The 12839-nt window shown below is 41.6% G+C and overlaps 2 protein-coding genes across 4 annotated transcripts in view; both read right to left on the bottom strand.

The window, feature by feature from the left end:
• Positions 1-2712, bottom strand: part of SPOCK2 (SPARC (osteonectin), cwcv and kazal like domains proteoglycan 2) — a 35633-nt gene extending 32921 nt beyond the window's left edge. Inside the window, 1 exon segment of the mRNA XM_078150827.1 lies at positions 2243-2712. Coding sequence (XP_078006953.1) covers positions 2243-2443 — 201 coding nt within the window. The 5' untranslated portion in view covers positions 2444-2712.
• Positions 2713-6643: 3931 nt separating this feature from the next.
• ASCC1 (activating signal cointegrator 1 complex subunit 1) overlaps positions 6644-12839 on the bottom strand; it is a 145148-nt gene continuing 138952 nt past the window's right edge. For all 3 annotated transcript variants that reach the window (XM_078150831.1, XM_078150829.1, XM_078150828.1), the window contains 2 exons: positions 7888-8005; positions 6644-7170 (listed from right to left, as the gene is read on the bottom strand). In XM_078150831.1, the coding sequence (XP_078006957.1) occupies positions 7889-8005 (117 nt within the window). In that variant the 3' untranslated portion in view covers positions 6644-7170; position 7888. The remainder of the gene's footprint in view (positions 7171-7887; positions 8006-12839) is intronic.

Here is a 12839-nt window from a genome sequence, read left to right on the forward strand (position 1 = left end):
CCTCCACAGATTTCATCTTAGAGGGGCAAATTCCCAGACAGGCTGTGATTGAGGCTCTGGGCACAGTGACACATGGTTTTTGGATCACACCATCCTAGCTCCTGCCCCCTCACTGGGCTGGCTGTTTTCAGTGCAGTAATAGGAGATTGCAGCTAATCTGCCCTCTCTGTTCAGGTAACAGTAACTGAGTGGGAAAAGTAGAGATGACCTGACTTTGGCTCCTCAGCTCTCTTTGTAGACCCAGTCTTGGGCAATGAAAAACACAAAGACCACTGCTCCAGTTAAACACAGGGCCCCAGAATTTAGCCTGGGCTGATTGGCAGCTGTCATGTAATCCCATTCTAGAACTATATCTATTGGGCTTTCTTAAAATCTGTAACCTCAGGCCTTTCCCATTCTACAGCAGGATGTCTCATGTTGTGTGTATGTATGTGTGCACTCCTGTGTTTAAAACATATTTCAAATCAAATTCCAGATGAGCAGTATATATTAAGGGAAGAATGTGGGGAAATGTTTTCATGCTGATTCTCCTAAACTGATTCCAACCAGGAGGACTGAAGAATTCGGCAGCAAAAGGTGGAGAATGCCAATTTGGCATCAAGGGGCCCACTGTCTCTAGGTCAATTTCATGGGATTATGTCTTCTCCTTCAAAAGTCCTCCGAGTTTCAAGGTCCCAGACAGTCCTATCCCCTTCCTACGACTCCAAGGTTGCAATGAGAAGGCACTTCTGGGAAAACTGCCCTCTATCATTTCCTTTTTGATCTACAGGTGCCAGTAAACAAAGTGCTGCATCAACACTGGCCCAGAAGCCTGTCTGCACAATCCCTGCAACTTCCTCCCCACCCCCAGCCCCTCCTTCACTGCAAAGCCCTGACCAAGGGGAAATTGGGGACTGAGTAGAGTGGAGAAAGAAAGCATCTCCCCCCTCTCCTCCAATCTGCTCCAGTCCAAGCAGGCCCTCGGATATGCAGGTTCTTTCTCAAACCAAATCTTACTCTGATTCAGATTTTGTCCTTTATCTAAGCCTGGTTCCTTCATCAATGACTGAAAATACAAAATGAGGCCCATGGCTGTCACCTACCTACATCAGGGCCTGAGCAAAGGAGCCCAGGATGGCCTAGGGAAGTTTCCCTTCCCCCACACAGTTTCAACCCCATTACCTTATCCTAGTTGTTCCAGTGAGCAAGGATTACGTCTCTCACCAGCCCCCTTGCCAAAGAGGGGTTACCAACAGATTAGACCCCCTCTGGCCCTTCTTACTTCCGTCTGAGCAAAGTCTCTCAGTCTATTTGAGGGGCTGGAAGGCACAACGCAGAGTCTGAGGTTGGGCATTCAGGAAAGGGCAGGAAACTACGACTTCACAAAAGAAGCAGGGGAGAGAAACCTTATTGAAGAAGAGACAATCTTTTTCCCTCTGACCTCTACGACCACCCCCATTTCTGCTGTCCCTCCTGAAAAAGAAAATAGGTCTCCATCCTGATTTGCGAAGATGAGGAAAGACCTTTCCGTGGTCTCTTCCCCATTGTCCCCATCCTCTAACCCTCAATGGCCCCAAGGACTGGCCCCACCCCTCCCACCGGTGTCCCCCTTTGCCAGAGATCCCAGACCCCCACCCTCAAGGGGCTGAATCTCTGGGGTTCTCCAGGATGGGAATGATGGGCCGGCGCCGGGTCTTCCCACCTCCCTCTCCTTCAAGGAGAAGAGGAAGGGTGAGGGTCACCCCCAGCCCCGCGGGGGCTGAGGAGTTGCGGCGGTGGCGGCGGCGGCGAGCTGGCAGCTTGGCAAGAGCTCCGGGTGTATGTTGTTTACTCTCACTGCCGAGGCAATTAGGAGGCTCTGCCGCGAAAGCTGCTGGCTGCAACACGCCGCCGCCGCTCCCTGGCTCCTGGCTCCCGGCTCCTTGGCTCCCGGCTGCCAGCCTCTCGGCCGCTCCGTTTCTGCACCAAACCCCCCTCCCACCACCCGGTGCTCCGGGCCGCCTCCACTGCTTGCAAAGCCCTAAGCTACTCTACAAGCCCACTCCCATCGCCCAGCTTCAGCCCGGTGCACCCGAAATTCCCATCTCTTCCCCGCTCCTGGACGCTGGAGCCGGGAGGCGGGCAGGGCCCTCACCTTCCAGCTCATCCCGTCTGGTCCAACCTGGTTCTCTCCTCCCTACCCTACCCTACCCCACCCCACCCCACCCCACTCTACCCCAGATCAGTCCCACGCCGCCGCGGGGCTGCGGCTCTGCAGACTCACGTCTCGGAAGCGGTTCCAGTGCTTGATCTTGCCGCTGTACTGGGAGATGGACGACAGCCATTGCTCGTCCTCCATGAAATTGCCAGGGGTCTCGCCATCCTTGACCCCCTTAGAATCTCCCTCCGCCGAGCCGGGTGCAGGGGTGGCGATGAGCAGAAGGGGCAGCAGCAGCAGCCGCAGCCCAAAGCCCTCAGAGCTCATCTTTGATCTGGATTGGGGTTGGTCAGTCTTTGTTTTATTTTTTGGTTTTGCTTTTTAAATTTTCTTTGCCTTAATTTCCTTCCCTCTCTCACCACAATGCAGTCAAAAGTCTTCTCTCCTCCTCCTCCACCACTGAAGTGATTGGGGAAAGAGATGGATGGTAGGTCCTAGATGAAATGTGACCTGATTAGGAGATGCGCTTGTCTGAAAACCCCCAGAGCTGGAAGCAGAAAGGCAAAGAGAATCAGAGGCTGCGCCAGGAGGGGCTGTGTCTGTAACTGTAGCATCAGCATCATGTTTGACATCATCATACCTGGCTTGAGGAGAAAAAAGGGGGGAGGGAGGGGAAGAGAGACTGAGAGACTGAGATACTGAGATAGTGAGACAGAAAACAGGAGCCCAGAAAAACTGCAGGCTGCGATTTCCAAGCAAATGGGCAGATCGGAAAACCAAACGTGATCAACAGTTCAGCCCAACTTAGCTCACAAATGGAGTTGAAAATAAGGGAATCCAAGTTCCACGGAGGGCACTGCCCTGACTAACAAGGAGGACAAAGGGTAGGAGGGGGCAAGGCCCATCTTCCCAGCAAGATGGGATTCTGGAAGAAACCAGAGGGGTTTCTAGACCTCGTAAAAGGATATTTTGTTCCAATTGTCCTTTTCTTTTTTTCCCCTTTTCACCCCAAGTCCAGATTTCCAAGACTAGAGCTGTCTCTAGGACAGGGGTAAGCCTCAGCGCTGGCCCTGGGTATGGCAGCTGGGCTCAGCTACATCGTGGTAACGGGGGACTCCATTAAGACAAAAGGAGTCTAAGAACTGGTCGTTGGTCTTCAGACCCACATGCTCTTTTCAAGACACAAGGGCTAGAAACTGAATGGATGGAAAACAGGACAGATGTCCTCCCTTCCCAAGCAGCTGGCTGGGGACTATCAGTCCTCTTGTCAGCTCTCACCAATTCTAAAAGGCAAAAGTCTGCCCATTTCACATGCCAAGAGGCTGCATCCTTGGTACTCTAGATGGTCATATTTCCTCATTGTCCTTATTGGACTTCACCTCAGATTGAATATGGTGAACCACTAATATAGGGAAGGGAGGGGGAGCTTAAGCATATTCTGTTGTTTCTTTCAAAAAAGATAACCTAAAAATTGATCAATTTTATATATATACATATTTTTTTAGTGGCCCCTGTAAATTGCTTGTTGGAATTTGGGAAAGCAGGAATAAGGTGATGTTTAAAATACAAATAAATTGAAAAAGAAAGCAGATAATCTAGCAGCATAGAACATGTTAACTCTCAGGACTCAATTATATTTTCATTCAAATTTAACTGCCACTATGACCTGAAAAAAAAAATTGAACAGAACTGACAAACATGATCTCAATCTTTGGAAAGAGAAAAAAACAGATTAAGATTTTTACATTTAGCCTAGGTTTGGTCTGTTTTGGAATTAAATATGAATACTTCAGCCATCTGGACTGGAATCCCATTGGAAGAGCAGAAAACAACCGATCCATTTCTGAATCTTATTTATTTTTGCCAATTTAATTAAGAGGTGGTACTGGATCAAAGGTCCTAGGCATTGATGCCTTCATCTAATCCCAACTAACGAAGTCATGCTTTCTCTTGGAAGGGAAGGGGTGGACTGTAAACCCATACAATCCTTGAGATCACTGAGCCACTCAGTCACTTAGTTCTATTAGAGGCCTTGCTTTTCAGTAAGGAATACTAAACCCATTTCTGTACATGTCAGCTTCCCGACTGCTGAACTGTTAACATACTGGACTGAATTTGAGATGGGAATTCTAGATGTTATAGTTCTTCTCCAATATATTTCAATCTCAAATGAAACCCCTTCCCAGAAAGGTGTAAGAAGCAACAGTCCAGCTGTGGGTCTGGAAAGGCCAACAGGCCACCCCATCAGGAAATGTGGGTCCAGGTACTCAAAGGCCATATTTCCCACAATCCTCTGTATCAGCTCCCTTTTAAAGGGCCTTTAAGGTAAATCAATATGAGTTCTATGCTGAAAGCAAGTAAATGATCAAGGTTTTCAAATAAGCCAGAACCAAAGTTGTAAAAGAAAAGAGGTTTCATTTTTCCAGACTGGTTTGGAATTGGGGGTGGAGGGGAAAAGATGACACAGAATGAGCGACAGCTTCACAAAATGGCTAGACGTTTGGTTTTAAAAAGAAAGAAAACACTAGAATTTTCTGTAAGAGAGGCTGTTCAAACTAATGAACCAATCTGTGTCCTAGAAGGAAACAAATTTGACCACATTTTCAAAACTTGCTCAGCTGTTACCATTTCAGGTTTTTACAATGTACCTGAAGGTTTAGCTAGGAACTTCACCAAGCATATGGAGTTTATTCCATGGACATTATCAAAGAGCATTCGGGAAATCCCAAATACACTGCAGCACCACATATCTCACGACCGTTCAAGATTGGTGATAGATTTCTCTAAACCTTTTGTGGTCAGTTAGATTCTGGAATTGTCGGTAAAGTCAGTGATTCAGAACACAAAGTTGTACTTTACACAATTTATTCACACAATAAATTTCCAATACATCTCCAGAGAGTTTGAATTACAAGGTGACAATGCTAACAGGGGAAGTGAGGTCACATACAAAACACCAACCTCGTCAAACAAAATCATGATCTGATGAGAAATGGACCTCTGAATCTGGAACACACGTTTTTGGCATCCTCCACAAAGATGCTTTGGGAGCTTCCTTACGTCACTACTTTAAAAACAAAAAACAAGTCCTTACCAAAACTACCAGTCACTCTCCTTTCTGAAGCAGCAGCTCTATTTGCTATTCCCAAAGAAATGCTGGCTTATTAATGCTCCTTCTAGTTAAAGGAAAAGCGGATTAACAACCTTCTTGAAGGGAACAGCAAAGACAAAAACTGTGTGGTATTCTGTTGGGATTTTAGTATTTACTACAATTTCTCTCATGATGTATACTTTAGGTTAATGACTAGAGCCTAGGAACGTTATTCCACATTGTTCAAACCGGGCGCATAATTTGACACCGTAAGAATTCTGAAAAGGTCTTTACCAACCAGATAATAAGATGCGGATAAGGGAGGGTAGGAATAAACAGGTAATAATGATATTTGTTAAGAAAGAACTCAAGAGAACAAGATCAGTGCTGGGATAAAGGAAATGAACTCTAAACTAAGCCGTACTAATCAATCAATACTATCCCTCCAGTGAGTTCCTATTCCCAGATGCCATCTAAGTAGTGATACAGGAATAATCTGTATTTAGGTAAAATCTAAATTTAATACAAAAATGAGTGTTATGAAAACCAAGTCCTTTGCAAAATGGGGAAGGGAAGAGAAAAAACCAAATAAAATAACCCATGTAGAGACTGGCCCACAGAGTTCCTAGACACAAAATTAATAACAATAACTAACATTTATATAGCACTTACTATATATCAGATACTATGGATAAAAGCATTTTAATACCAGTTTTATTTTTTATTTTTTAAAAGTAATATTTTATTTTTTCCCTAGTTACATGTGAAGACAATTAACATTTATTTTTAAAAACTTTTGAATTCTCTCCCTCTCTTGCCTACCCCTCCTAGAGATAGTAAACAATCTGTTACACATGATTAATCCTGCAAAGCATATACCATATTAGTCATGTTGTGAAAGAAGCCACAGGCCCAAAGAAAAAGAAACACACAAAAAAACACAGAAAATGAAAAACAGTATGCCTCAATCTGCATTCAGACTCCATCAGTTCTTTCTCTGGAGGTGGGTAGCATTTTTCATCATGAGTCCTTCAGGATTGTCTTGGACCACTGTATTGCTGAGAGTAGCCAAGTCACTCACAGTTGATCATTGTACAATATTACTATTATTGTGTACAAGGCTTTCCTGGTTCTGCTCACTTCACTGTGCATCAGTTTATATAAGCCTTTCCAGGTTTTTCTGAAATCAGCCTGCTCGTCATTCTTACAGCACAGCAATATTCCATTACAATCACATACCACAACTTGTTTGGCCACTCCCCAACTGATGAGCATCCTCTCAATTTCCAATTCTTTGCCACTACAAAAAGAGCTGCTATAAATATTTTTGAACACTAGTTTTTCTTTTTAAAGTGATAAGTTTCTAAACAAAAGCAAAGTCAGAACAAAGTCAGACATGAAAAGGATGTTTAGAAATACTAACGAAAAAAGACACATTTAATTTTGGAAATTATTTTATTTGCAAATAAGCTAAAGAGTTACATTATTATATAACTCTAGAAGCATTCCTCATATGTTGTGAGACCTTGTTAAAAAATTAGTAGTTGGACTTTGGGGGAAAGGAGGAAGGAGTGAGAAAAAGGATATTATGGGAAGACTTTGGGGAAAGTCTTGATCATCCACCTTGAATACAGCCCCCAAACTTCTGAGTTCCCCTGAGAAAAAAAATAAAAGGAAAGGAACTTGGAGTGAGGGGTGAAAGAGAAAAACAAATTAACAGTCAGTACACCAGCATAAGGAGGGAAGACTGGGATGGGACAAAGCCAAAGCTATGAGCACTTCTCCCTCTGCTGGTCTGCAGCAAGAAGTGAGCAGGTTCTAGCACTGACATTCTCCCAGGGAACTTTAGCACAGTCCTGCTGATACCATCAATGTTTTCACTGCTGCTGTCCAGAGAAATGAATAAAAGCCACCACACTGACTGCAGTTCCATTAGATACAAGGCGTTGGGTAAAATGAAGATCTGAAAAAGAAATGTAAAGGTATCAAACCTGCAGCAAAGAGAAACCCTTCAGCATCATGGAGAACGAGAACAAACTTTTAATCTTAAATCTTAAAATATTCTCCCCAGTAACTGTATAATAGTTAGATATTAAGACCTAAAGTAGTAAACAAAGCGACTGAGACACCTAGAAGGGAAGGGCTTTCAAAAGGGTGCAATCGTTTGCTGAAGATTATGAATTTTTAATATTTTCAAAGCACTTGTACTAATTCCGGGAAAACCCAAGGAATAAAAGCAAAACCAGTCAAGTTAAATGGAAATGGGGACTGAAGGAGGGATTCATAATTTAAGATTAGGGAACCCAAGAAATAAAGGTCCATAATGCATGTTTCAGAATTTTATTATTTAATCCACTATTTACACATTCTGAAGGGTCCCAGAAATTCATTTGTAGAGATGGACTTTGGAAAAGAAGGTGGATCTGGCTGGCAATTGAGAGGTTAAGGGCCCTATGCCCAATTTTTGCTTCACCTACCTCGGCAGTCAGGTTGGTAGCTATGGATTTACTTGAGAGGCTATGCCAAATCTACTTTCCATGGATCTACCCTAATAAGCTATTGTTTCACATCTCCTGGACTCTACATCTTCCTTGCCAAGTAAAACAAGGACAATCCTTTGGACACTTGCAACATGAAAATATTCAACAGGTAAACATGTAAAAGAAAGAAATAACAGCACCTCAGGAGAAGTCAACTTGCCCGGAGGAAGCATAGTATCCAGAGCTGTCTGTGGAGAATCTCTGAGAGATGTGAACTGAATTGAGGCACAGATCCCCAAAGCTGAAGTTTTCAAAAAGCTGAAAGAAAAATCAGAATCCAGAATGAGCTCTCTTAGGAGAATCAAAGCAACTTCTAGGTGTAAAGACAACACCTGAATGCCCACAGGGACAAAATACCAAACTACAACAACCCCGACAAGTTTCAGAAAGAGCTTACCTCTCAATCACAAACCCAAGCAAAACTCCCTTCTACAACCTACCCTTCCAAAGCAGTCACTTCTTCCGTCTTTGGAGATCTCAAGTGAAGGGTTGGGGGTATATATAACCTCCAGAGGCCATCCATTCTGCTTTGAAACTCTTAAGGAAATATGTCTTTCCATCAAGTCAAAGCCTGACTCAACAACTTCCATCCACTGTGAGGCCAAGCAGAACTCTGATCCCTCTTCTACCAGAAAATCCTCCAAATACTTAAATACAGCTGTCACATCCCCACCAATTCTTTCAACTAATACTCATACGGACATGACACAAAAGCTCACCCATTATTCCACTCACCCTCCAGCTTATCAATATCCAGAACAGAGTGCAATGCTCCCAATGTAGTCTGCCTTAATAGGCAGACTACAGTGGAATTATCACTTCCACAGTTCTAGACATTATGTCTTTCTTAATACAGCTTGACTACATCATCTCCCATGGCTATCATATCACACTTCTGACTTCTGTTGAGTCCACTTGCTTGTTTCAACTTCATGCTTTCTTCCTGTCAGCATGTATGAAATCTCTAATTCTTTTTTTAAATGTATCAACAAAATATACTAGGTAAAGATGGTTGGAAAATCCAGTTTTATTTTTAGCCACAAAGCAGACAGGCATGAGGGCTTCTAGCATAGTTACCACTACTGGGTAGGGTGAAGGGAGACTTAAAAATTCTCAGCACTAATTTAGAAAGACTGACAAAATCAGTCTCTGTGCTTTTTTAATCACTACATACAAAGACCTAGGTCTTCCTGACACCAAGACCAGCACTCTAACCACTATGAAGCCCTTTCAAGTCTCAATTCAGACATATTTGATCTGTGACCCTGGACTAGTCTGTTAACCTCACAGAATCCTAGGCAATTTATCAAAGACTAAGTTTCAGGACAGTTGTAGGTCTGCATTGCTAGAGGGAATTTCATCCCCAGGAGTTCTCTTCACCTATGAAATCACAAGTTCAGCCCAAATACATCTACAAATACCTACTAAAATACCAGCTGGAATGACAATTAAAATGGAGAATTTTACAAACACATATTGAGCCAACAACATTTATTACATACTTTGAGCAGTACCCCACACCGGGTGGAAAAGGAATAAAAGATAAACTGCCATCAAAGTACCCCAAAAACTCAGTGGAGAACATAAAGATGTATGCACCCAAATCAAACAGCTAAAGAATGTCTTTACAGGTACACGTGATAACCTTTTCCAAATGTTCTTAATTGGGCATGGATTCAGGTTAGTGTTTCTAGAGGTAAAAGGCTCTTTACTGCAATCTTTCTTTACTTCATAAAAGCTTTCAAGTATGTGAAGAAGGGATAAGTCTGATCTAGGAAGGACAGGACCTTTTAACACATGTATAATAAGGCAGACCCAAAAATTTTTATCAGAATTCATCACGGGAAAGTTCAACCACACCATTGGGATAAGTAGAGTGTCAAGGAGTAAAGTACTCTTCCCATTCCTTTAAGATACAGAAAACTTCTTTAGAATGCCAACAAGGCCTTAGGAAAAGTCTTTTCATAAATGTATTGCATTTTCCAACTGAATTCCTAGACTAATGCTTGAACAGCAATCTAGGTGGTGATGTCTATCCACCTCAGATGAACTGCTACCTCCTCTCATTTGTTTGAGTCTCTATTGAATTTTAGATCTGTCTCTAAGACATGGGCTCCTGTCATCATCACCTTTTCTCTTCCTGCCACTGATGGCCAAGCAAAGCACCTAGGGTTCATTAAAGGCTGACTTTACAAAACCCAGGAAATAATGATCCTTCTATATGTATGACATCAACTTAACCCCAAAGATCTATTTAGAGTCTGTAGTGCATTGTATCTTTTTTCAGAAAGGAATCCAGCTCTTGCCTGCATTGATTTACACAATTAACTTCTCCTGCTGTCTTCGGCAGCCTGTACAGATCACATCTACCCACTTTGTGGAACAAATTCAGCTTGAAATGGCTGCATGCTAATCCTTCTTTGCTGGCCTTTAATCTGATATGAAAGCTATGTTGGGATAGATGACAAACTGAGCTCTGGACCCAAAGTCTTCCAATTCCATACAGAAGCAGCATAATCAGAAACAGTGAAAATAAACAACTCACTTCAACAAGTCACTTTTTTAGAGCTGACATGTCTTTTCCCTATGCTTTGATTTTTCAAGTTATGGACATTCAGGAGCAAGTAAAAGTTATACTGGCTCTAGCACAAGTTGCTTTATGCATTTGTATTTCAAAAAGACATGAGGCTCCATGAAAATTTTCATTCTTAAGTTTTGAAGTTAGTATTAACACCAAGGATGAAGCTAAACAGAATGTGATTTAAAAGAACTGCAGAAATTATGAAAGACTATATTTAAGCCTATTACAACTACCTATGCACTGCCCCAAGCTTTCAAGATCTTTGTCCATTTGGATCCTTTTCTACTTTAACTACACAGACAACAGCCTATTGACTACTTTCCACATTATCTGACAAACCATTCAGTAATCTAATGGATCTCATCATCTCAAAGTCTGCAGACCAGCATTTATCTTAATTTATCTCTGTTTTTACCTTCTCATCCTTTAATAAGTAATTTCCTTTTCTCTTATTCTTTTGTTTGGGCTACAGATTACTTAGCAATAATTGTCCATGGTTATCTTGTAAATGGGCACACTCCATACTATGATGTCTCAATCATTCTTGGTGGGTTAGTCTTTTTGTTTTTTTTATCCTTCCTTTCAACTTTTCTCTAAAATGTCTTCCTTTTGTTTAAATTACACTATTGGTCACAAGTAGAATTAAGTATTGCAGGTGTCACTATTATAGTGCTTGTAGAAGAAGAAGGGATAGACAATATATAATACAATGAAGCAAGGAAAGCCTATGAGACTGGTCACATGACCACTGTGTGCCACTGTGAAGGCAGACAAAACTATCAGATTAATCAGCAAGTGGTATTTGGGAGACAGGATGGCATAATGGAGAGTGCTAAATTGGAGACAGGAAGTTGAAGGTTCACATCCTACCTCCAAAGATGATTAGCTATGTGATCACGGACAAGTAACTCGGCCTCTCTGAACTTCAGTTTTGTGAAATGTAAAAGGGAAATACCTGTGGTGGCTACTTCATGGTATTCCTATATTATCATGGTATTATCAAGTGAGATAATGTCATTATTATTATTAATGATGATGATAGTAGTAATTCTGGCAATGCCTCATTTGAGGAAGTGCCCATACAGCCAGGCTCACTTTCAACCTGGCCCAGCCTCTGAGTCCTCACACTACTTCTCTACCTTTCCCCCCCAGGCCTTCTCACACCAGCAATGCCTTCCAGAGCTGCCTCTTCATTTTAAAGCTTCCGCTTCCATTTGCTTTCTAGGGCCCTTTTAAGTACTATGTTCCCCTGTTAGAATGCAAGCTCCTTGAGGACAAGTACTGTCCTTTGTACTTGTACTAGTATTCCTAGAGTTTAGCACAGCGTGTGGTACATAGCAAGCATTTAATAAATGACTTATTGAGACACAGAATATTTTGATCCCCATCCAAAAATCTTAGAGTGGCAATATTCTTTTAATTATACAAGGAATCTTTTCCTCTTTAAATGACACCCTTCCTAGTCTCGTTGTTAACCAAGAAAATATACTAAATATGAGTTAATAGTCTTAATAGCAAAAGCAACAATAATCATGTATATGCTAAGAAATAATTACATGGGAAATGTAAAGCAGCTAAACCAAATATGGAGACTAGAGGACATTTAAGTAAAATCACTATCCTTGGTCAGTAGATGAAACGCCTTGGAAAAATAAATGGTGATTCATTATTTGATAGCTTCAATAATAGAAGGCAGTGTTTCAGGAAAGTTCTCACAATATCTATCTCCAATAAGAGTATTACATTCGTGATTAATGTCAAGTTTGCTGCTATATAGGATTCTTAATGTAATGCAAATAAAAACAATAATAATGAACCACTCATATGAGATTCTTTGAAACACGGCTCAACTTAAGGTTCAATTCCACTACCTTCAAGTTACAATGACAGGTCCTACCATAACTGACTCCCAAGGTCTGAAATGAATAAATTAATCTATCAACAAGCATTTATTAAGCACTTACTATTTCTTGGCACTGTGCAAAGCACTGTGGATACAAATACATAAATGAAATAGCTTTTCTCTTCAAAGAGCTTGCATTCTATTGGAAAGACAATATGTATATAAATACATGTGTGCCTATATGTAAGTAAAAATTATATACAAAATAAATGCAAGGAAAAATTGGGAGGAGCATTAGTAGCTAGGGAGACCTCAAAAGGTTTCATGTAGAAGGAGTCACTTGGAGATGGGTAATGGAATGTGAGGAATAAGAAGAAATCCAGTTTGGCTTGACTGAAAAGTACAGGGATGGGAGTAATGCATAATATGGTTGGAAAGGCTGGGACCAGGTTGTGAAAGGTAGAAAATCAAAACAGAGACTTATACCCCAAAGAAGTCATCAATTAAAAAAAAGTCCCCATATACTCCAAAAAATTTGTAGCAGCACTTTTTATGATAGCTAAGAACTGGAAACAAAGGAGATGCCCTTCAACTGGGGAACGATTATTGTAGTACATAAATGTAATGGCATATTACTGTGCTGTAAGAAATTGTGTGTATGATGAATA

The sequence above is a fragment of the Phascolarctos cinereus genome, unplaced genomic scaffold (genome assembly GCF_003287225.1).
Source record: "Phascolarctos cinereus isolate Bilbo 61053 unplaced genomic scaffold, phaCin_HiC Scaffold_3;HRSCAF=262, whole genome shotgun sequence".
Classification (NCBI taxonomy): Eukaryota; Metazoa; Chordata; class Mammalia; order Diprotodontia; family Phascolarctidae; genus Phascolarctos; species Phascolarctos cinereus.